We start from the raw sequence: 26,069 nt of genomic DNA on the forward strand, positions 1-26,069 counted from the left end.
CGGTTAATCTCGCGTATTTTGGGAAGTTCCGTTGGGGAAGATGGCGGCGGCCTCGAGCACCCTTCTCTTCTTGCCGCCGGGGACTTCAGACTGAGCCTTTTTGGGAAGAGTGGGGACTGCTGGTGCTCTGAGTCCTGGGAGCCCTAGCCAACTTGTTTCCCCCGTTACTGGTGGGAAAGGGCTTATTCTCTTGTGGCGGACCCAGGCCCTCTCCGCCTTCAGGATGAAAGCTCAGGGGGAAACTGAGGGTGAGTGACTGAGGGGGAAGGAGGGATCGGGACACAACTGGAGGGAACCAATTTGTGAGAGGAGGTGGGGGCCAATTCCCCATGGAGGCCACTTTACGGAGGGCATAGAGTCAAATAGGCGGAATGTGTGCGAGTTTTAGATTCTGATCATCCCTTCCTTGGTGATGATGGAGCTCAGACTTTGGGGTGATGGGGCTCTCAACTTCTGTGAAGGTTTCCTGCTCAACTAGAGAAAATTAGTTGGGCCTCAGGACACATTTAGGCTAAAGTGGTGGGAGACCAGGCCAATGAGTCTAAAATCTGCTTATACCTCTTTCCTGAAGAAGGTGTAATCGCCTGAATAGTGACATAAAAACAATGATACGGAGCTGTGCGTAAACTTATTGGAGGATGTTTTAGTGTGAGTGAAATGATTAGATCCCTATGATATTAAAAGACAGCAGTTTTCTAGAATGTCACAGTGCTATTGTATATTTTTAAACTGCGCTGAATCTCATCCTTTGAATTCAGCCAAACTCAGAACTGCTGAAAAACAACTCTTCTGTGGAACTTTACTCAGATTTTCTAGAAGTTCCACACTCCAGTTTAAATGCTTCCTTAGTATTTTGGATGTAGTTCTATTACTATAGCTCACTGTATTATTGTTATTTACTTATCTTCTCCAGTTTACTCTGAGCTTTGTAGATCAAGGACCCTGCCTTATTCATCTCTGGCAATTTTATTTTTTATTGTATTTTATTTTTTTAGAAGCCCACACCCACAGCTAACCAGCTAACATCTTTTTTTTTTTTTTTTTGAGATGTGTTCTTGCTATGTTGCCCAGGCTGGTCTCCAACTCCTGGGCTTGGGGGGAGCCTCTGGCCTCAGCCTCCTGAGTGGTTGGGACTGCAGGCATGCTCCACTGCATAGTAGTGGCTCAAAAATGTTTGATTTGTGCATCAAAGTAAAGACATTTATCAGCAGGCTTCTAAAGAAAAAGACGGTGTGTGTTCTGAAAGAGAGGAAGAAAGGTGTACTCCTTGGGTGCAAGGGGATCACAGTGTAAAATGGAAACTGTATGAGGCAGTTTTTGTCTAGTTTGCCCACTGCTGAATCCCCAGCACTTTTTTTTTTTTTTGAGACAGGGTCTTGTTCTATTGCCCTGGCTAAAGTGCAGTGGCATCATCATAGCTCACTGCAACCTCAAAGTGCTGGGCTCAAGCCATCCTCCTGCCTCAGCTCCAGTCCCTACTAGCTGGGACTGCAGGTGCAGGCCACCATACCTGGCTAATTTTTCTGTTTTTTGTAGAAACGGGGTCTTGATATGTTGCCCAGGCTGGTCTCAAACTCCTAGCCTCAAATGATTTTCCTGCCTCATCCTCTCAAAGTTCTGGGATTACAGGCATGAGCCACAGCGTCCGGCTCCCCAGCACTTATAATAGTGCTTGAATGAATGCTTTAAAAATGGGAATTGGCAGAAATGTGTCCAGAACTATAAACTGGCTGAAACAGCCCAAAAACCAGTTTTCCAGAAGGTGAGGGGCATTCAAGGAATGAGTTTGAATCTTGATTTAGAACATCTCACTTGCTTTAACTCTGACTGACCTTCTATTCATCCTTCAATGCCAACATCAACTGTCACTTTTTCTATAACCTCCCTGAAACTATGAACTTTTCCTTTTTTGAATTTCTATAGTAACATGTCTCTTCTCTTAAGAGCATTTCTCATTTTGCAGTGTGTGATGGTTATTTCCACATTCACTTATTCACATCTCTTCACAGATGTCATCTCAGGCATATTGTGTGTTTTTCATCTCCAATGGTTTGTAGCACAGGTCCTTGCTCATACTAGGCAGTTCGAGAATTAGAGGAGAGTTGGAGGGCTTAGGAAGTTCATTCACACGCTTAGTCCAGGAACCAGTCTTTTCTACCTTTTTCTTACTACTTCAAACTCATCCTTTGGTTATTAGAATTTTAGTTTGAATTCAAATAGGAAAAATCTGAATGGCAAATAGAACTGTTGTCTTATAAATTGATCTCTTAAAATTATGACAAAAAAATTAAGGAAGTGAGTATTTTCACATTGAAAACCAACTAACCATAGTAAGGCTATGTTCAAATGTGTGCTCTACATATGCAAGGGATTTCATGCATATCATGAAATGACTTTGTCAGTAAATTGTAGGCTCGATCATGAAACGTGATTAGAGATGGCTGTTTTTTTGGTTCCCATTAAAAAGTTTGACTAGAAAGAAGTCCTGTTCTAGGTGTTCTTACATCAGACCCATAATTTTTTGTGTCTTCTCACCATTAAAAATATCTTCCTTGTAAATTTTGAAGTAAGTGATAATGAAAACTATTTTAACTGAATTCTTAATGAGATGAAGTGTGGGGTTTCTTTTGCAAGAAAAACTGTGGAAGGTCTCGATAGAAGAGTTTTTAATGACGTTTTCACCTATCCAAGTATTAACCAGGCATGACCCTGTCTAGCTTCTGTGATCAGATGAGAATTGGGAACATTCAGAGTGGTATGGCTGTAGACTCTAATGACGTTTTCTGATTTATATTGTAGAGTCGGAAAAGCTGAGTAAGATGAGTTCTCTCTTGGAACGGCTCCATGCAAAATTTAACCAAAATAGACCTTGGAGTGAAACCATTAAGCTTGTGCGTCAAGTCATGGTGAGGATTGTGGTGAAGTGGGTAAAGTGTTGTGTTTAGATAATTATTTAATATGCTAAGCTACTCATGTAGACTCCTTCAGACTGATTATAATAGTATGTCTTCAATATTATTTATCACAAAATGCTGGAATACATGGTGGCTGTCAGTTTTAGGAGTTTACCTAAGAAGGAGGTATATTTACAAAATTGTGTTATTTGTGAGTTATGCTATACTGGGCTACTTCAGGCAAAGGTACTAAGAAATAACACCTATAAGAGAAACATTTGATAGACTGGTGTAAAGAGACATATGTCACTTGCTGTCAAGCTCCTTGATTTTAATGTGATATTACCTTGATTGTATCTATCATTTACAGATTGAGTATCCCTTATCCTAAATGCGTGGGACCTGAAGTGTTTCAGAGTTCTGAATTTTTAAAAATTTATTTTGAAATATTTGCATTTACATAATGAGATATCTTGGGGATGAGACCCAAGTCTAAATAAAAAATTCATTTATGTTTCATATATACCTTAGACACATAGTCTGAAGGTAGTTTTAGACAATATTTTAAATAATTTTATGCATGAAACAAAGTTGTGACCCGTCAAATGAGGTCAAGTGTGAAATTTTCCACTTGTGACATCATGTAGGCACTCAAAAAGCTTTGGGTTTTGAATTTTGTAATTTGGATTAGGTATTTTCAGCTTATACTAGTAGAGTTTGTGATTAATTCTTAATACAGGTGAACTGTGGGTTTTCACCCATTCACTGTCAACCTCTTTCTCTAGTACTACTTCTTTCCAAATCATTCTCCAGTATGGGGATCCCTTAGCCAGTTAGGTAGAAGATGAGGGGTTGGAGGGTTTGTGGTGGCCAGTCTCAGAGCTGGGTGTTAAAAGTTTATTATAATTCCAGTAGTAGTCAAATCAAATAGGAAAACTTCAGTCCTATTTTTTGACCTGGGCAGTAGTTATATGGGTGTGTTCACTTTGTGATCTTTTCACTTATGATTTTTATACTTTTCTGAATATATATATTATACTTTTATGAAAGATCATCTTTCTCCCTGCAAAATTTTATATTGGGTCCAGAGTAAGTTAATTTTAGTAGTTTTATTAGCATTTAAAATGATGATATAAGTATAGCACAACTAGCAGAAAAACTGAATTTGCTCTCAAAAGACCTGTATTTTACTTAGAATTGACTCCAGTACTTACGTGTGATTCTGGACAGATAATTTATTTTCTCTTGAGTCTCAGTTTGTTCATCTGGAAAATGGAGGCACATAATACCAGTTTTATTTTTCCACATAGTTTTGTAATAAGGATCAAATGAGGTAATGGATAGCAAAATGTCATGTCGCTAAAAGATTTCTGTAACTGTAAATTATACAAATGCATGTGTATCTTCTGGGTCAGGTTTGTGTACAATGAAGATATTGAAAAACATGTCTGCAATAAACGAATGGCAATTTTTCAGACTGGGAATTCAGAGATTATTATTTTTGCACTCTAAGACAACCATATTCTAGTTTGAAATATGTTCTATAAAGATATTGTCATTAGAGAGACATCATGAGATAGAGGGATTCAGGTGGCTACTAAGGCCCTTCTTAGGGTACCAGTATCTTGGTTTGGTCACCATGGCTTTCCTTGTCTACTTATAAGTTCAGATTCAGAAACCTAATTTTATTGGTATATCAAGACTTTAAAGAGTTTCCAGCAGCTGACATGCTAACCAAATCTCAGTAGATTAACAGGTAAATCAGGATGCCAAGTTATTCCTTTACAACAAGGTTTATCGTTCCAGTTTCCAAAGTACCGGTATTCATTGTCTGTCCAGAGCACTCTTCCTCTAGTCAGGGTGCAAGGAAAATCAGACTATTAAGAAATCAGATGTTTGTTTTGTAAGGGTGGAATTAGAGTAGAGAGATACGTTTATTTAGGGCATAGAAAACACTGAAAAACTATCCTTGTACTATAAAACTGTTGACATTTTTGGACACTGGAATGTTTTACAGAGAGAAACTTCTTCCCTGGATAGGATTAGAAAACTGCTAAACTTTTTATTTGGTAGTCCCTTTTCTGGAATATATGTTCTCTTTCACAGAGTCAATATAGTTTCCCTAAGATTTGGTTATATTTCTCAGATTACAGGCATATCACCTTGTTAAATTTGGGAATTGCCAAATCTCCTGAGCCACCTCATTTGTCATTTAATTGTCTAAATCTTAGGATATAGTCACTTCCAGAGGAGGCAGATCTCATCTATTACATTTTGATTTCTTCTAATATTTCCCTGAAGGTTATCTTATGTTAGATTTGGGAATACATTTTCCTATGGGTATATGTATATATCCATGTATATGAATTTTTCCTTCTTTGGATGGATGGACATAGTAACAGTTAAGAGTCTATAGACTATCCAAAATATTAATACTAGGCTAATGTGTATGCTTACCTGAAATACTGTTAGCTTGATTAATTTTTACCTCAAATGTTTTCCCACTTGATATAGGAGAAGAGGGTTGTAATGAGTTCTGGAGGGCATCAACATTTGGTCAGCTGTTTGGAGACATTGCAGAAAGCTCTCAAAGGTTTGTAAACACCTTTGAAATATAATGATTTCATAAAACCCTCAGGTTAAGAAGGACTATTTTATACTTACACTAGAAATATAAATTGAGGTAGGTCAACTTTCTATACTAGATGTTGCTCTTGCTTTCATTTAGGGAGTTGGGATGAACTCTTTCCTGAACTTTTGAAACATTTAGTTTTGAAGGATCAAAAATATTTTAGAGGCTGAGAGAGAGAGAGAGACTTAAAGATAATTGATGAAGCGTTACTGTAAGATAGTAGGGGAGGCCAGGCATGGTGGCTCATGCCTGTAATCCCAGCACTTTGGGAGGCTGAGGCAGGAGGATCACTTGAGCCCAGATGTTGGAGGCTACGTTGAGCTGTGATTGAGCAACTGCACTCCAGCCTGAGCAACAGAACAAGATCCTGTTTCTAAGGAAAAAACAAAAAAAGATAGTGGTTCTTTTTTTTCCTTCACATGTTCTCTTCTAATTAACTCTCAATAAGAAGATGGACATTTTAACTTTATCTAAAAAGATTTTTACAATATTTATGGACACAGTTTTCAGGAAAGTAAACAAAATTTAAATCATGAATACTCAATCATTGATTATTCATGCTTATAATGACTAATTCTATTTTTTGGGAAAAATGGAAGTAAAAACAGATTTTATTTTGATTTACAAATGAACCTTATTCAGCTGAGTACTGTCTTTTTCTTTTTTTGAGACAGGGTCTTGCTTTGTCTCCTAGGCTAGAGTGTAGTGGCGTCATCATAGCTCACTGCAACCTCAGACTCCTGGGCTCGAGCGATCCTCCTGCCTCAGCCTGCCCAGTAGCTGGGACTACAGGCCCAGCTAATTTTTGTATTTTTTTTTTTTTTTTAGAGATGGATGTCTTACTATGTTGCTCAGGTTGGTCTCCAAATCTTGGCCTCAAGTGATCTTCCTGCCTAGGCCTTCCAAAGTGCTGGGATTATAGACTGGCACCTGGCCGGCCAGTCTTTTTCTTTTTAAATTGTGGTAAAATATACATAACATAAAATTTACCATTTTAATCATTTCTAAGTATATATTAATAGTTCAGTGGCATTAAGTACATTTGCATTGGCTAATTATCACCACTATCCGTCTCGAGAACTTGTTTCATCTTCCCGAACTGAAACCTTGTACCCATTAAGAAATAACATTCCATTCTCTCCTTCCCCGGTTGTTAGCAACCACCATTGTACTTTCAGTCTTTATGAAGACAGAAATACTACTCTGTATACCTCATATAAGTGGAATCATACTATATTTGTCCTTTTGTGACAGGCTTATTTCACTTAACATAGTGTCTGCAAGATTCATCTATGTTGAAGCATGTTAGAATTTCTTTTTTATGTGAATAATATTTCTCTGTATGTGTATACTACATTGTGTTTATCCATCCATTTGTCAGTGGACATTTGGGTTGTTTCCACATTTTGACTATTGTGAATCATGCTGCTGTGAACATGGAGTGTTTATTTTTATGTTGCTTTTGATCTTAATCCAGATACATGTGTGTTCTTTTTTCTTTTTTTTAAAAGAGTCTTGCTCTGTCGCCAAGGCTAGAGTGCAGTTGTGTCATCATAGCTCACTGCAACCTCAAACTCCCGGGCTCAAGTGACCTTCTGCCTCAGCTTCCCCCGTAGCTGGGACTACAGGCAAACACCACTGCACCTGGCTAATTTTTCTATTTTTAGTAGAAACGGTGGTCTTACTCAGGCTGGTCTTGAACTCCTGACCTCAAGTGATCCTCCCACCTTTGGCCTCCCAGAGTGCTAGGATTACAGGTGTGAGCCATGGCAACCAGCCCTTTTCTCTTTTTTTGAGGCAGGGTCTTGCTGTGCATAGTGCAGTGGTCTCATCATAGCTTACTGCAACTGTGAACTCCTGGGCTCAAGTGATCCTCCTACCTCAGCCTCCTCAGTAGCTGGGACTATAGGCACATGCCATCATACCTGGCTAATTTTTCTATTTTTAGTAGAAATGAGATCTTTCTCTTGCTCTGGCTGGTCTTGAACTCCAGGCCTCAAGCGATTCTCTCACTTCAGCCTCCCAAAGTGCAAGGATTATTGCCATGAGCCACTGAGCCTGGCCTGTCTTCTTTAAGTTAAAAGGAACTAGTCCCAAATAAGGAGTAATGAAAAAGAGAGAGAAAAAAGGTCTAATAATTTTTTAAATAGATCTTTTTTTAACTCTTATTACTACATAGGCCACAGCTAAGCTTTATCAATGAAATTTGTGCAGATTACAAGCATTTTAACTATTGAATGTGTTTATAGCTTTGGAAGGACAAATACACTGCTTAGGATCTTTCTGTCTTTGAAGAATACCATTTAAGTTGCTTGGAACATTCTTTGTGATTTCTTTTTTTCATCTTTTCATAGTAACATCTTTACCAGCAATGACTGATCGTTTGGAGTCTATAGCAAGACAGAATGGGTAAGTAGTCTATCTGTAGGCACAAATGTTTAACTTAGTGTTAACTTTGGGAGGCTTTATTTATGTGTCTTCTATTAATTTTTGTTTTGATTTGTTCCTGCTAGACTGGGCTCTCATCTCAGTGCAAGTGGCACTGAATGTTACATCACGTCAGATATGTTCTATGTGGAAGTGCAGTTAGATCCTGCAGGACAGCTTTGTGATGTAAAAGTGGCTCACCATGGGGAGAATCCTGTGGTATGTGTTGTTGATATTTCACTGGAATCTGTGGGGTTTACTTAGGGACATTAATTTTAAAATGAATTGTTGGGGTTGAAATAGCTTGGGTTTAGGTTTTTTCATGAGCCACTGTAAAGATGATGTGATGGGCTGCAACATCAACAGCTATAGAATGGAATTTAGAATAACATGGGTCCCATCTCTGACATCATCCAAGGGCTTTTGACAAGTAGAAACACCAGAGGAACCCTTTTCATTTCATATCAACAAACATGAGCCGCAATTGAACAATAGGTGCTGGGGATACAGAAATAATAACTATGGTTCCCATCCTCAAAGAAATTATGATCAAGAAGGACAGATAATCTAAAAAATCCTATGATGGAGATGAATGTAAAATGTGTGTAACCAGACAATTTGATATGTATTCCAGAGGTGGCATTAAGGAGAATTTCTAATGTTTTAAACAAGCTACTGAAAGTTGATTCCTTCGTAAACTATTGCATGTTTTGATTTTAAATTTCCTACCCCAACCCCATGGTTCACCAAGTAGGAAGAAGATGCTTTTTGATATTTTGATATAAGGATTTGCTGTAGTTTTAGTATTCTTTGTTATAAAGCATGTGCTATTAATAAAAGAAAAACTTCTGATGTCGTCAAAGGTGTTAAAGTAGTTCGATGTTTAAACACACTTTCTTTGATTTCAGAGCTGTCCAGAACTAGTACAGCAGTTAAGGTAAGCAAATAACATTTATATTCCTTGATATTAACAAACAGTGCTGTTCTTTACAACTAGGTTTTGAGACTGGCCAGAAGTTCAAATTTATATTCTTTGGCCCAGATTGTTCAAGTCAGTACTTGTTCACTTTCAGAATTGACTTAGCATGATTGTTTTACCCTACTCAGTCTATTCCAGAGTTTTTCAACCTTGGTATTAATAATAGCTTTTTTTCCCTCCAGATTTCTCGTTTTATAAGGACTTGTTTATCTTGAGGGGGGAAAAAAGTCCCAAACATCAGGCTGTTCACAAAACTAATGACAATTTGGATTGGAAAATTCTTTGCTCTAGGGTCCTGCCTGGTGCACTGTAGGATGTTTAATAAGCATTCCTGGCCTCTCTCCACTAGTTGCCAGTAGTGTCCCCTCATTTGTCACAAACAGAAATATCTTGACATTGTCAAATGTCCCCTGGGGCGCAAAATCACCCCTGGTTGAGAACTATTGATTAGCCTTAGGAATTCATGTGGAACAAAAGAAATAGAATCTAATCATTGAATTAGAGAAGGCTTGACAAAATTAAGTCTATACCACAAAAAGAACTTTTTCACTTTGATTTTGAGAAAAATCGTTTCACATTGAAGGTATATGTGTGATAAACTGTCATAGGAAAAGTGCTAGGCTTGAAGATAGTCTCTTTAGTAGTTAATAGTTTTTTCCACTGACTTGTCTCTTTTCTTTCAATTGAGTGGAAATTGACATACTTAAATTTAAACCCAGAATTAAGACTTTTTGATAATTTAAGAAAGGTATTATATCAATTTTGTTTTAAACGTAGTGAAGTTCTCAGGTACCACATTGGGATGTCTTAGAGTGTTAATGTTGAGGAAATAATATGCTTATAGCCAAATGCACCAAATTTGAACCAGCTTTAAAAAATTGTAATGCAAGATAAAAAATAACCTTTTTATGATTTCATTCAATCAATAAGTCTAGCATAGGTTACCATAATACTCCAGAAAGAGCCAATATTTCTAGCTCTCACCTGGAGTAGGAGTCTGTACTAACTCATGAACTGAATTCATGAGTGGTATTATAAAGTTAATTTGTAAGCCTTTTTGGAAGTGGGAGCCTCAGAAAGAGTGTTAATCTTTACTGATGTTTTTAGTCAGTATAGATGGTAATATTAAGGTAGGGAATATATTTTGCTTGTACTCTTGTTTCTTTTTACTGTCTTCATCACACTATGGCCTGTAAGTGCTTAATAAATGCTAACAGAATGTTTGATAAAGTGTCTGACATTGTCATGGCAGTTTAGCTTTCCAGAGAACTTTTTCTTTTTTTTTTTTTAAGTTTGCAAAAAGATAAAGAGAGTTAGAATTGTTGAGATAAGTCAGATTCCTAAACCTACCCACAAAAACCCATTTGGCTAAGAATCCAAGCATGAATATCAGGTCCTGGAAAGCCAGGTAGTAGTTTCTTTTTTCTGGACAGATCTGGTCATAAGAATATTTTGGAATCTGTGGTTTGGCTCCAGAGTCCCCCAACACACCCCTTTTTCTCTAAGTCTTCATCTCTCTCCTAGTGTTTGTTTTCCTTCTTAACCTCTGCTCTTAGGTTGCTATATACCTGCAAGTGTTCTGTCTTTTCAGTTTATTTATGCCTCATTAGCTCTACAATCAAAACTTTTATTTTCTATCTACATCCAATCTCAGTTACATATTAAAAGGAAAGGAGCCAGGTGCATTAACATGTACCTGTAGCCCAGCTGCTCAGGAGGCTGAAGTGGGAGGATTGTTTGAGCCTAGGAATTTGAGTCCAGCCTGGGCAACATAGTGAGACTCTTTTAAAATTGAAAAAAATGAAATACCAGTCGGGGCAACACAGCAAGACCCCATCCCTAAAAATTTAAAAAATTTTTAAAAAAATTAGCTGTGCATGGTTGCATGCACCTTGTAGTCCAAGCTACTCAGGAGGCTGAGTTGAGAGGATCACTTGAGCCCAAGGAGTTTGAGGTTGCAGTAAACTATGATCGTACCACTGCACTCCAGCCTGGACAACAAAGTGAGACCTTGTCTCTAAATGAATGAATGAATGACTCAAACCAGATTTCATTATTTAGGGACTAATTAAAATATGAATTATCATGTGACTTGACTGGTATCCTTTTGACTTTTATACTGCTTATTAGCACCTTCTCCAGAAAAATGGGGCAGAAAGAGGAAGGAAAATATTTCCTTTTCTTTTGCTACTTTTGATTGATGAGAAAACCTTGGAGGAAGAAGATTAAAGCAGATTATTAAAATCAGTTTTGTATAGCCATTATTTTGGCACTTTATTATAAGATTGAGTAGTAACTGTATGTTGTATTCTTCTCCCTTTTACCTCTTCTCTGAACTCCCTCTAGGGAAAAAAATTTTGATGAATTTTCTAAGCACCTTAAGGGCCTTGTTAATCTGTATAACCTTCCAGGGGACAAGTAAGTATTTTTTTTTTTCATTTCTTTGAAAAAATCAGTGTAAATCTATAAGCCATTTTGTCCTTATAAATTTGCCAACTCTTCTGCTGTATCTCATTCTCGATTTCTACTCATACTGCTATCTATAGCTCCAACATTATGTCTTTTAAAGGTATTTTAAACAGTCAATGTCCACATTAATGAATTATAATGCTAGAAGACAGAGTATAGTCTCTGACATGTCAAACACATTGATTTCGAGGTTGAAAGGAATTAGTTATTATGGAACTGGCTTGTCATTTCTATTTTTAACCTGGGATTCTATTAACCTGTTTGAGTTTTTGAAACAGAGATAAAAATAGGCTTTTATAGTGCCTAAAATAAGCTTTAATAGTGATAAAAATCACTGTTTTTTTTTTATGTTCTAAAGTTGGTTTTTAGGCTCAGGCATGGTGGCTCATACCTAAAATCCTAGCACTTTGGGAGGCCAGGGTGAGAGGATCCCTTGAGCCCAGGAGTTCAAAACCAGCCTGGGCAACATAGCGAGACACTGTCTCTATAAAAAAGAAAAAAGAGAAAAATTAGTAGGGTGTGGTGGCATGCACCTGTAATCCCAGCTACTTCAGGCTGAGGCAGGAGGATCCCTTGAGGTCAGGTGTTCTAGGCTGCTGTGAACTATAATTGTGTCACTGCACTCCCGTCTGGGCAATAGAGCGAGACCCTGTCTCAAAAAATAAAAACAGTTATTTTTTAAAAAACTATTGTAGTTGCCTCCAATATAGACTTGCCCTGTAGGCTGTGCATGTCAATGTTTGTATGTGTATGTATAAATGTATATTTTTCAACTATTTAACTCATGTTCTCCTCATCTACTCTCCAGCAAATTGAAGACTAAAATGTACTTGGCTCTCCAGTCCTTAGAACAGGATCTGTCTAAAATGGCAATTATGTACTGGTAAGACTGCTAAAGCCTCAATTTTATATGACCCTCTGAGTTTTTCTCCCAGGCAATTAGGTTCTATTTTATACACCTATATCAATGCCTGTATTATACATCTTGACCATCTCCTTTCTATTCCCAAATGATGAGTGTATAGAATCTGAGTATCAGTAGCACTAAGTTGTTGGTTCTTACTCTATAGGTTTTATCTGAAGACTTGTCAAACCTTGATTCCCATCTGATAAATAATAGTCTAGTTGTAATTTTTATTCACCATATTACATACTGCTGTGTACTTGGAAATAATCCTTTTACTTTGAGGTTAAAATACACAAGCTATATGCCCAATTATAAGAAACAATTGTTAGGATAGTATTATAAGACTTTTAAGAGGTGAACTAAGTATTACACTGTGTACCAAGACATGCGGAATTAAATATAAGCAAACACAGATCATTTGTCTTGCAGGAAAGCAACTAATGCTGGTCCCTTGGATAAGATTCTTCATGGAAGTGTTGGCTATCTCACACCAAGGAGTGGGGGTATGGGATTCTATTTTGATTATTTAACAAAATGTCTAGTTTTAGTTGAGGGATCTTTACTTTTAATTTCATCTTGGCTTTATAAAGATAAAAGTAGAGTGAGAAAATAACCAGTCATTTGTGTAATTTTTAAAGATTTCTAATCTTTCAATACCTGCCCTCTCCCAGTTTGTTTGTTTTTTCAATTGTGTGAAGTAAATTGTTGCTCCCAGAATCAATACTTAATCTTCTGTCATATTTCATCAGCTGCTTTGGAGCATGAATCCTCATATATGTGAATATAGGTTGACTATAGGTTTATAGAAATGTGAATGCTTTTCTTTATTTGTAATTTACCTGATAAAGATATGGTAATTAGTTTTATTTTTCATAGGTCATTTAATGAACATAAAATACTATGCCTCTCCTTCTGACCTGCTGGATGATAAGACTACATCTCCCATAATTTTGCATGAGAATAATGGTAAGACTTCAACTGTAAAGCAATTGAAGGTTTTGTTCAGTGTTTTAAAAATATTTTAAAAATCTGAATGCCCACCCTGTCTGTAATTTCTGGTTTGCTACACCCTAATGAGTTTGCTATCCTTACCATTTGTACCAGATACACACCTCACACACACATATGCATATGGAAATACACACATACCTATCTATACACATACATTAACAGAAACTTAGTACGTACTTTTGAGTAAATAAGTAAACGAGTGAATCGAGATGTAAGCCATCTGCCCTGCTATAATCAGCCTTACTTATTACCTTAAAGATGCAGAAGGCCGGGCTTGGTGGCATGTACCTGTAGTCCTAGCTACTGTGAAGGCTGAGGCTAGGAGGATTGCTGAAGCCCAGGAGTTCAAGCCTGTAGCGTGCTCTCTTTGAACTTGTGCATAGTCAACTGTACTTCAGCCTCGGCAATATAGCACAAGACCCTACCTTTTTTTTTTTTTTTTGAGACAGAGTCGTCTCGCTCTGTTGCCTGGGCTAGAGTGCCATGGTGTCAGCCTAGCTCACAGGAACCTCAAACTCCTGGGCTCAAGCAATCCTTCTGCCTCAGCCTCCCGAGCAGCTGAGACTACAGGCATGTGCCACCATGCCCGGCTAATTTTTTCTATATATTTTTAGTTGTCCAGCTAATTTCTTTCTATTTTTAGTAGAGACGGGGTCTCACTCTTGCTCAGGCTGGTCTTGAACTCCTGACCTCAGCGATCCTCCTGCCTTGGCCTTCCAGAGTGCTAGGATTACAGGCATGAGCCACCACGCCTGGCCAAGACCCTACCTTTAAAAAAAAAAAAAAATGAAGAATTTAGTCAACTTACTAAAGAACTATAGTAATGAATGTTATTTTATACCAAAAGTTAATGAGAAATGGCCAAGTACCTCATTTGGTCCCTTTGTAACTTTACTCATTGACTCTATTATCCCATATTTATAATCCTACTTAAATGTATTCTGAAGATGGAAAAAATAAGTAAATACTGGTAATAAGCCCTTCAAAATTTTTTTCCTTGGACTGCCTTGTTTCTTGTGTTTTTATTTACTGAGAAAAAGAATTATTGTGTGGTTAGAAAGGTAACTTGAAGGACTTCTAAGTTATATAGGAATTATAGTATCTGGAAATTATGGGTGACAATGCAGAAGTTAACTTTTTTTTTTTTTTTAAATGTTGCAATCCCCTTTATTTGAGTTACTTTGAAGAATACCTTTCCTTTCTTATTCCCAGTTCCTCGATCTTTGGGCATGAATGCATCAGTGACAATTGAAGGAACATCTGCTATGTACAAACTCCCAATTGCACCATTAATTATGGGGTCACATCCAGTTGACAACAAATGGTAAGTTAGATACAGTTTTAGAGTAGCAAAGTCCATTTTTTCAACTTCAAGCCCAGTATGGAACAAGTGTTTCATTTGGCTCTTCCCCACTTGAATTTGGGGTTGGCTTTCTGTTTTATCCATTAATTTCTCTTTTGTTCAGTAACTGTTTGTACCTCTTTGAAGTCTGCTCATAGAACATATTCTCTTCCCTGAGAGAGAAAGAAGAGAACTGTGCTAATTCCTCTGATTTAATGATTGCCCCATTTTTATCTTATGTTCATTTGGAGTTACATTGGAGTAATAATGGTAGAACATGCCTCAGGACAAATGTTTGAATAAATACTACTGCCTTAACAAATAGCATGTTGTGGAACTGGGGGAAGGAATTTCAAAGAGTGAGCTTTTGATAGAGTTTATAAGTATGTGTCTATGTGATACATACATTTATAATAATTGGTGTTTGGATTTTTCATTTGATATCGAGTCAAAATCAATCCTTCCCTGCCTCTTTGTTTTGAAGGACCCCTTCCTTCTCTTCAATCACCAGTGCCAACAGTGTTGATCTTCCTGCCTGTTTCTTCTTGAAATTCCCCCAGCCAATCCCAGTATCTAGAGCATTCGTTCAGAAACTACAGAACTGCACAGGTGAGTTTTGAGCATCAGAAACCAATACTCACTTATTGTAAATGTGAAAAGGAAACTTCAAATTCAGATTATTTTATACCTCTTTCAGTCTTGTAGTCCTCAATGAAATACTGATGGGTGTAGAAGTCATGGTGCTTTGTACTAGTAAATGCTTAGTAAGTGCCTTTTGAATAAACGTGTGAATGAATGAATGTAAATCATGAAGAGGAAACCAAGGCGTCAACTTTTTAATATTAATGTAATCATTATGTTGATCCTTGTTTTTCCAGGAATCCCATTGTTTGAAACTCAACCAACTTATGTACCCCTCTATGAACTGATCACTCAGTTCGAGCTGTCAAGGGACCCTGACCCCATACCTCTGAATCACAACATGCGATTTTATGCTGTAAGTAAGGCCCTCTGGAGCTGGAGTGTTTTCAGTTATGTTTGAACCCAAGATCATGTCCTATTTCTTTAGTAAGGCAGAAAATTACAGAAATCTCTGAAACATACTGAAGAAAAAGGTTATGAGCTTCCATTAGGATACAATAGTATACATTTCTTTGTTGAAATTTCAGATGAAAGTCTCTTAATGGTATTTCAAACTTTTATAAGCTTATAGATAGGTGTTAAGAATTCTTATTGTTAATTCCCCAAGTGCCATGACCTTATAATCTGGGAAGGTCCTGCAAGTACTTGCAGAGAAGAAAGTGCTGGAATGAATAAATTATGGAAGGTTCCAAAAGCTCATCTGGGCTTGAATTTATTTGAATGTTTGACAATAGTCTAAAGTAGTAGTTGCCAGATTCTGGCTGCATTATGTATTTTAGGGTGTTTTATTAAAAATAGAGATTTTTGCACTTATGGTTTAGGACCTCATTAACATAGATTTCTGAGGTAATTTTTATATTAGGTTAGGAAACCACTAGTATAGAGCATTTATTAAAAAGATATCTTTTTAGCTAAGTGAGTGATTAATTTGCATTTATAATATCAGCCCATCAAAGAATTCACTCTGTAGTATTACTCCCCAAGACTTTGACTTTGCTACACTGTTTTGAGGAATAGGGTTTTTTTTTTTTTTGAGACAGTGTCTCGCTCTGTCACCTCATAGCTCACTGCAACCTCAAACTCCTGGGTTGAAGGGATCCTCCTACCTCAGTCCTGAGTAGCTGGGACTACAGGTGCACGCCACCAACTCCTGGCTAATTTTTTCTTTTTGGTAGTGATAGGGTCTTGCTCTTGCTCAGGTTGGTCTAGAACTCCTGACCTCAAGCAGTCTCCCTGCCCTGGCCTCCCAGAGTGCTAAGATTACAGGCATGAGCCACTGTGCCTGGCCAGGTTTTGTTTCCAGCATAGTTTGTGGTTGGAGTACAATGGGTAACTAAATCGCACTCATTAGCTTTGTTCTTTTTGCCCAGGCTCTTCCAGGTCAGCAGCACTGCTATTTCCTCAACAAGGATGCTCCTCTTCCAGACGGCCGAAGTCTACAGGGAATTCTTGTTAGCAAAATCACCTTTCAGCACCCTGGCCGAGTTCCTCTTATCCTAAATCTGATCAGACACCAAGTTGCCTATAACACCCTAATTGGAAGCTGTGTCAAAAGAACTATTCTTAAAGAAGGTACTACATTTCCTTTGGTAGATATACTTACAGGAAGATGGAAACTGACTACTCCAGTTCTTTTATTTGGTGGCCCTTCAAAACCACTTGTGGAGCTTTTTAAAGTACAGATGTTTGGTTTCCACACCCAAATGAACTGAATTAGAACCTCAATGGGAAGAGTTGGGAATGTAATCTCTACAAATGATTTTGATGGAACCAATATGTAGATTGGCATTTGGAAACCCCTGTTTTTTGCAATGTTCTTAACTCTCTTCCTGAACATAGTAATGTATTTGGGTATATTAGGGATTGTACCTTGCAGCAGGTAGAATTTGGAGTGCTATATTGAGAGAGGATTTCTCGATATCCAAGTTTTGGTTGGTAGGACAGTGCTTCCCCAGCTTTAGTCCTGAGTATATTTTCTCTCCCCAGTCCTTGGCAAATTTAATCATATAGCTTTAAAAAGGTGAGAGGTGGCTCATGCCTGTAATCCTAGCACTGTGGGAGGCCAAGGCAGGAGCTTCGCTTGAGGTTAAGAGTTCAAGACTAGCCTCAGCAAGAGGGAGACCCTGTCTCTACTAAAAATAGAAAGAAATTAGCCAGACAACTAAAAATAGAAAAAATTAGCTGGGTGTGGTGGTGCACACCTGTAGCCCCAGCTACTTGAGACTCAGGAGGCTGAGGCAGGAAGATCACGTGAGCCCAGGAGTTTGAGGTCGCTGTGAGCTAGGCTGACACCACAACACTCTGGCCTGGGTGACAGAGTGAGAGTCTCTCTCAAAAAAAAAGTGAGACCCGTGCCCTTTTCTTTTTCTTTCAGGATTCTGGAATGCTGATGTTTTTCAAATATAGTTGGTTATTAGAAGCCTACCTATAAATTTTGGCTGCTCTAGCTAACCACAGTTGACTTTTTTTCTTTTTTTTTTTTTTTCAAGACAGAGTCTTGCTCTGTTGCCCAGGCTAGAGTGCCATGGTGTCAGCCCAGCTCGCAGCAACCTCCAACTTCTGGGCTCAAGTGATTCTCTTTCCTCAGCCACCCAAGTAGCTGGGACTACAGGCACACACCACCAAACCCAGCTTATTTTTTCTATTTTTAGTAGAGACGGGGTCTTGCTCTTGCTCAGGCTGTCTTGAACTGCTGAGCTGAACCAATCCTCCCGTCTTGGCCTCCAGAGTGCTAGGATTACAGGCATGAGCCACCGCACCTGGCCTTTTTTTTTTTTGAGACAGGGTCTCACTGTCACCTGGGCTAGAGTGCAGTGGCATCATCATAGCTCACAGCAACCTCAAACTCCTGGACTTAAGTGATCCTCATGCCTCAGGCTCCCAAGTAACTGGGACTATAGGCTCAAGACACCATGTCTGGCTAGGCTAAGTTTTTCTTTTTTTTTTTTTGTAGAGACTAGGTCTCTCTTGCTGCAGCTAGTCTTGAACTCATAACCTCAAGCAATCCTCCCTCCTCAGCTTTCCAAAGTGCTAGGATTATAGGCATGAGACGTCACACCTGGCCCACAGTTGATTTATTACTTTATTCATAAAGCACTCCAGTAATACACGTTACCAGTGCAAATGATAGGCAAGAAGAAACAGGGAAAGTAAATCAGAAGATACATTTCATGGGAATAAGAATTGCTTTAGAAATGAAAAATTTTTGGATGTTGGAGTAATGACATAGAACATATCGAGACAAACTTGTGGCCCTTTTATTTTGTGTGTTTGAATCCTAGGGAATTCTCCAAATGGATTTTGACCATTTAAAAATGAATTTTTATATGGAGCTAATCCTATAGCAATGTAGGCTTTTTCCTAAGATGGTGTATGATCCTTGTGTTTGGGCTGCCAGCATGTCTGGCTTAAGAACCTATGATGATGATTAGATATACATGTATTTGGCATAAATGTATCATTTTAAATTGTAGCCTGTACATCTCTGCTTACCAAACTGTGGGCTGCACAGCTAACAGCTGCAAACACTGATAGAAAGCAGGGTTTATGGTAATGGTTCTGGATGTCTGCTTATTAAACAGAATGAGACACTCCTCTTGGCCACTTTTATTTTTAGAATTTACTTCCAAGGCAGTGTTTATATCTGCCATGGTCTTTTACATTTTAGGTATTAAATATCTTTATCTTAGAAAATCGAAAGTTTACTTTTTTTGTTCTGGAGAAATTTATAACAACTGGTAGATTCCTTGGAATCTGGTTCCTTCTATCATCTGTGGATTACATAGTAAGTTTTGTGTGTCAGAAAAGTGAGATTTAGTTTCCAAGGACAAAGAGAAAGAATTTCACTCTGTATATTTAAGGAATATTATTTATTTGTCACAAGTCTTACATTGGTTGATTGTTTCATGATTTTTTTCTTTGCATTTTAGATTCTCCTGGGCTCCTCCAATTTGAAGTCTGTCCCCTTTCAGAGTCCCGTTTCAGCATATCTTTTCAGCACCCCGTGAATGACTCCCTGGTGTGTGGTGAGTTGTGCGGTGGCTAATACCTCTCTCTTGGAGCAGTTTGGTCTCTGTATGTTTTTTGGAAAGTCAGAACCTGAATCTATGTCAAATATCTCCTGTATATTTTGTCTTTCAGTGGTAATGGATGTGCAGGACTCAACACATGTGAGCTGTAAACTCTACAAGGGGCTGTCAGATGCACTCATCTGCACAGATGACTTCATTGCCAAAGTTGTTCAAAGGTAGCACTGGCGCTTTTCCATCAGAGTCCCATTAAGAGATGTATAAAGAATGTTTTCATTATTAGAGTGAATTAGAAATAGAGGAGAAAAGCATTTAGTCATTACTTTCAATTCACCCTTCTCTGCTTTTCCATTCAAGTGATCTGAGCTTTGGGGTTTTTAATATCTCTATGAGAGTAATAGGAAGTAAAGTAGAAACTTCAGGCCAGGCTTTAGAGTACTTTAAGGTACTTTAAGGCAGGAGAGAGCTGAAATAAGATGCAATTTTTTCTCACCTATCTTCTGTGCCACTTTTTACAGGTATAACATGTTAAACGGCAGAGTGTGGGAAGATACTTAAGTCAATCAGCTTCTCAGAAACATGAATATGTAATTTTGAGATTTTTCTAAAGCAGATGCTGGCAGCCTATTTTTGTAAATAAATTTTATTTGAATACTACCATCATTTTCAAGTCTGGCAGCTTTCTAGTAAGATGTGAGAGTAGTTGGACATAAAACATGTGACCTCCAAAGCCTATGAAATATTACTATTTGGCTCCATAAGGAAAAGTTTGCTGACATGTTTTATACCAAAACATTTTCAAACATGGGTTTAATGATATAAATTTATCTGGAAGATAAAATGCTTTACTTTAAAATAACTAAGATTTTGTAGCAGCACTAGCACTTTTCACAACAGTGTAGCTTTGGGATGATCTAAGCCATTAAAGTTTAGAACTTGATGGGTCAAGAGGTTTCTCTAGTGGTTCATTAATTTAAATAAAACATATATCCCATTATTACCATGTGAATCCCCTAAAAGGAAGCAATTTTCTCACTGAATTCCATTATTGCCAATTAGTTCAATATGAAATCTAATTATTTTAACTCTTATTTATGGTTTGTTTTTGGTATGTGATTCGTAAAAGGTTGACAGAGCAGATTCTTTTTAGAATGAATTTACCCAAAGCTCTGGCATTTGATAGAACTACTCTTGTCTTATAGATTACTTACAGATTACTACAAACCTCTGATGGTGTATCTAAAATCTCAGGCAAAATTAGAGCCTGTTTTTCCAAATGATAAATTGGTTTAATTCAGCAGCTAGTACAATGTTAATTTTGTTTTTTCCATCTTATCTTGCAGATGTATGTCCATTCCTGTGACGATGAGGGCTATTCGGAGGAAAGCTGAAACCATTCAGGCCGACACCCCAGCACTGTCCCTCATTGCAGAGACAGTTGAAGACATGGTGAAAAAGAACCTGCCCCCGGCTAGCAGCCCAGGGTATGGCATGACCACAGGCAACAACCCAATGAGTGGTACCACTACACCAACCAACACCTTTCCGGGGGGTCCCATTACCACCTTGTTTAATATGAGCATGAGCATCAAAGATCGGCATGAGTCGGTGGGCCATGGGGAGGACTTCAGCAAGGTGTCTCAGAACCCAATTCTTACCAGTTTGTTGCAAATCACAGGGAACGGGGGGTCTACCATTGGCTCGAGTCCGACCCCTCCTCATCACACACCGCCACCTGTCTCTTCGATGGCCGGCAACACCAAGAACCACCCGATGCTCATGAACCTTCTTAAAGATAATCCTGCCCAGGATTTCTCAACCCTTTATGGAAGCAGCCCTTTAGAAAGGCAGAACTCCTCTTCCGGCTCACCCCGGATGGAAATGTGCTCGGGGAGTAACAAGACCAAGAAGAAAAAGTCATCAAGATTACCACCTGACAAACCCAAGCACCAGACTGAAGATGACTTTCAGAGGGAGCTATTTTCAATGGATGTTGACTCACAGAACCCTATCTTTGATGTCAACATGACAGCTGACACGCTGGATACGCCACACATCACTCCAGCTCCAAGCCAGTGTAGCACTCCCCCAACAACTTACACACAACCAGTACCTCACTCCCAACCCAGTATTCAAAGGATGGTCCGACTATCCAGTTCAGACAGCATTGGCCCAGATGTAACTGATATCCTTTCAGATATTGCAGAAGAAGCCTCTAAGCTACCCAGCACTAGTGATGATTGCCCACCCATTGGCACCCCTGTTCGAGATTCTTCAAGCTCTGGGCATTCTCAGAGTACCCTCTTTGACTCTGATGTCTTTCAGACTAATAATAATGAAAATCCATACACTGATCCAGCTGACCTTATTGCAGATGCTGCTGGAAGCCCCAGTAGTGACTCTCCTACCAATCATTTTTTTCCTGATGGAGTAGATTTCAATCCTGATTTATTGAACAGCCAGAGCCAAAGTGGTTTTGGCGAAGAATATTTTGATGAAAGCAGCCAAAGTGGGGATAATGATGATTTCAAAGGATTTGCATCTCAAGCACTAAATACTTTGGGGGTGCCAATGCTTGGAGGTGATAATGGGGAGACGAAGTTCAAAGGCAATAGCCAAGCTGACACAGTTGATTTCAGTATTATATCAGTAGCTAGTAAGGCTTTGGGTCCTGCAGATCTTATGGAGCATCACAGTGGTAGTCAGAGTCCTTTATTGGCCACTGGGGACTTAGGGAAAGAAAAGACTCAAAAGAGGGTAAAGGAAGGCAATGGCACCAGTAATAGTACTCTGTCAGGGCCAGGATTAGACAGCAAACCAGGGAAGCGCAGTCGGACCCCTTCTAATGATGGGAAAAGCAAAGATAAGCCTCCAAAGCGGAAGAAGGCAGACACTGAGGGAAAGTCTCCATCTCACAGTTCTTCTAACCGACCTTTTACCCCACCTACCAGCACAGGTGGATCCAAATCTCCAGGCAGTTCAGGGAGATCTCAGACTCCCCCAGGTGTTGCCACCCCACCCATTCCCAAAATCACTATTCAGATTCCTAAGGGAACAGTGATGGTGGGCAAGCCCTCCTCTCATAGTCAGTATACCAGCAGTGGTTCTGTGTCTTCCTCCAGCAGCAAAAGCCATCATAGCCATTCTTCCTCCTCCTCTTCCTCATCTTCTGCTTCCACCTCAAGCAAGATGAAAAGCAGTAAATCAGAAGGTTCATCAAGTTCCAAGTTAAGTAGCAGTATGTATTCTAGCCAAGGGTCTTCTGGATCTAGTCAGTCCAAAAATTCATCCCAGTCTGGGGGGAAGCCAGGCTCCTCTCCCATTACCAAGCATGGACTGAGCAGTGGCTCCAGCAGCACCAAGATGAAACCTCAAGGGAAGCCATCATCACTTATGAATCCTTCTTTAAGTAAACCAAACATATCCCCTTCTCATTCAAGGCCACCTGGAGGTTGTGATAAGCTTGCCTCTCCAATGAAGCCTGTTCCTGGAACTCCCCCATCCTCTAAAGCCAAGTCCCCTATCAGTTCAGGTTCTGGTGGTTCTCATATGTCTGGAACTAGTTCAAGCTCTGGCATGAAGTCATCTTCAGGGTTAGGGTCCTCAGGCTCATTGTCCCAGAAAACTCCACCATCATCCAATTCTTGTACAGCATCTGCCTCCTCCTTTTCCTCAAGTGGCTCTTCCATGTCATCCTCTCAGAATCAGCATGGGAGTTCCAAAGGGAAATCTCCCAGCAGAAATAAGAAGCCGTCCTTGACAGCTGTCATAGACAAACTGAAGCATGGGGTTGTCACCAGTGGTCCTGGGGGTGAAGACCCAATGGATGGCCAGATGAGTGCGAGCACAAATTCTTCTAGCCATGCCATGTCCTCCAAACATAACATGTCAGGAGGAGAGTTCCAGGGCAAGCGAGAGAAAAGTGATAAAGACAAATCAAAGGTTTCCACCTCGGGGAGCTCAGCGGATTCTTCTAAGAAGGCCTCAGAGTCAAAAAATGTGGGGAGCACAGGTGTGGCAAAAATTATCATCAGCAAGCATGATGGAGGCTCCCCCAGCATTAAAGCCAAAGTGACTTTGCAGAAACCTGGGGAAAGTAGTGGAGAAGGGCTCAGGGCTCAGATGGCCTCTTCTAAAAACTATGGCTCTCCACTCATCAGTGGTTCCACTCCAAAGCATGAGCGTGGCTCTCCCAGCCATAGTAAGTCACCAGCATATACTCCCCAGAATCTGGACAGTGAAAGTGAGTCGGGCTCCTCCATAGCAGAGAAATCTTATCAGAACAGTCCCAGCTCAGATGATGGCATCCGACCACTTCCAGAGTACAGCACAGAGAAGCACAAGAAGCACAAAAAGGAAAAGAAGAAAGTAAAAGACAAAGATAGGGACCGGGACCGGGACAAAGACCGAGACAAGAAAAAATCTCATAGTATCAAACCAGAGAATTGGTCTAAGTCACCCATCTCTTCAGACCAGTCCTTGTCTATCACAAGTAACACAATCTTATCTGCAGATAGGCCCTCAAGGCTCAGCCCTGACTTTATGATTGGGGAGGAAGATGATGATCTTATGGATGTGGCCCTGATTGGCAATTAGGAACCTTATTTTCTAAAACAAACATGGCTAGAGAAAAAACTATTGATAAGTTGATAGGTAAACCAACATAAGGGGTGAGTCAGGTCTGATTTTTAAGAATCCTAAATGGCATGGCTTTGACACCGGGCTGGGTGAATTTAGAAAGGCATGTCCAGACCCTACTAAAGAGACCTGGTTACCGAGAATTTCTTGTTCCTTTACCAGAAAGAAAAAATTAAAATACTTGCTTAAGAAAGGGAGGGTGGGTGGGAGGGGTATAGGGAGAGGGAAGGGTGGGGAAACAGTTTTGTGGGAAATATTCATATATATTTTCTTCTCCCTTTTTCCATTTTTAGGCCATGTTTTAAACTCATTTTAGTGCATGTATATGAAGGGCTGGGCAGAAAATGAAAAAGCAATACATTCCTTGATGCATTTGCATGAAGGTTGTTCACCTTTGTTTGGGTAGTTGTCCATTTGAGACATGGGCAAATGAAGGACTTTGGTCATTTTGGACACTTAAGTAATGTTTGGTGTCTGTTTCTTAGGAGTGATTGGGGGAGGGCAGATTATTTTAGCTATTTATTTGTAATGTTTTAACCCTCTGTTTGTTTTTATAGTGTTTCTTTCTGAGTTTAGGGTTCAAAATGTTGGGAGGCAGAAGAGCAAGGCTTATTTGGTGTTAGGAGCTTGTAGCTTGTGCTGATACTATAGTACCAAGCCCAAGCAGATTAGTCAGAGCCTGCTTTTGGAGTGAAATAGAAAAACCCAAATGATATTTTTTATTTTAGGAGGTTTTTCTTAGGGTTCAGATATCATAGGAACATTAGGAATTACCTCCCTGTGGAGGTACTGTTGTGTAATCTCTTTTTCTTTTTAAAAAAAGCTAGAGTGGCTTTTTGGGATGTAAACATGTTTTCAGATGCAGTAAGGTTTAATATGGGACAGCCTTCCTGACCCAGTAGCATGAAAACCATTACAGAATTAATAGTTCTCCTATTTCCACAATGTGCCAAAAATCCACATCCCAGCATTTTGTTTGCAGGAGAACTGATGCCATTCCTTAGAGCTGGGCTCTTTGTTACTCTTCATCACGAGGAGTCCACACTTTAATCACTCCACTGTATGCTCCCAGAGATAAAACAGTAAAAAATTTGCAGCCATAGTTCACTTAAAACAATTTCAAGCTCACTTGAAGTAATGGGGGCCCAGAATGCTATGTGAGCATGAAGATAAACCCTTGCTACTATGTAGCAACACAATTGGACCTTTTTGGAGAAACAGGTCTGAGTCTGGATTCTGGGGGACATCAATAAGAAGCCCTTCTCATAAATATAGAAATCCAGGAGACCGTTTTGAGTGCAACAGAAGTTCTCAGTATTTGGAAGGTCCTCTCAAAATTCTGCGGCCTTACTTTGATTTTGACACCTGCACTGTGCCATTCCTGATGATTCCATTCAGGAACTATATCAGCGGGATGGGGCATAGTCCCCAGCACAACTCTTCTGGATTAAAAAAAAAAAAAAAAGCCAGGTGATTCCTCTGTATGTGTGTGTATGTCGTAAGTGGAGTGTCTTCATCAGGATACGGAAGATTTCTATATTCAGCTCTTTCTGCAGGTTGGAGGTAGCATAGAGTTGGAAGATCAGTTTTGGCTTTCTTTCCTGACTGTCTCTCATTTCCTTTAGTGTTCTCCCTTTTCTGGTCATCAGCTCTCAACAACTCTGCCACTTTTGTGTCCCAAGGTAATAAGAAGTAGGAAACGAAACATTGCAAAGTGGAGCAAGAAAAGTTATCGGTTACCGTATCAGAGTCAAATGTCTTGGGTGACACTAAGGAGGACGTGGGCAAGGTGATACCAGAGTGCTTTATCTTGTGATGCTGATACAGTAGCAGCCTCTCAGACATACAACCAGGTTGGATTTCTCACAAGTTTGTCACCTAGTTTTGAATCCTATCCCAATGGTTTCTGCAGGAAAAAAAGTTACATTGTTTTTAAGTTTGTTCCGGGTGGGAAAAATCTTAAGGGGATTGTACTGCATAGTATCAGGGGCTCAGCTCCCCCAAGCAGAGCCGACAAATACCAAAATGAGTAAACTGGGAAGCTTTTTCTCTCTTTCTGTCTTCATCCCAGATCAAAGAATCCGAGTTAGGATCTGGATG

General features: G+C 39.3%; 1 protein-coding gene across 1 annotated transcript; it reads left to right on the forward strand.

The window, feature by feature from the left end:
- MED1 (mediator complex subunit 1) lies at positions 1–25,889 on the forward strand. The gene is made up of 17 exons (XM_012661112.1): positions 1–248; positions 2,800–2,906; positions 5,409–5,487; positions 7,881–7,935; positions 8,040–8,172; positions 8,862–8,890; positions 11,279–11,350; positions 12,210–12,284; positions 12,738–12,811; positions 13,185–13,274; positions 14,532–14,643; positions 15,146–15,270; positions 15,540–15,658; positions 16,674–16,875; positions 19,233–19,328; positions 19,444–19,549; positions 20,675–25,889. The coding sequence occupies exons 1-17, from the start codon at positions 224–226 to the stop codon at positions 23,925–23,927; spliced, it is 4,752 nt and encodes a 1,583-aa protein (XP_012516566.1). The 5' UTR covers positions 1–223; the 3' UTR covers positions 23,928–25,889.
- Positions 25,890–26,069: the final 180 nt, after the last annotated feature.

Source organism: Propithecus coquereli, unplaced genomic scaffold (genome assembly GCF_000956105.1).
Source record: "Propithecus coquereli isolate 6110/MARCELLA unplaced genomic scaffold, Pcoq_1.0 Scaffold119, whole genome shotgun sequence".
Classification (NCBI taxonomy): Eukaryota; Metazoa; Chordata; class Mammalia; order Primates; family Indriidae; genus Propithecus; species Propithecus coquereli.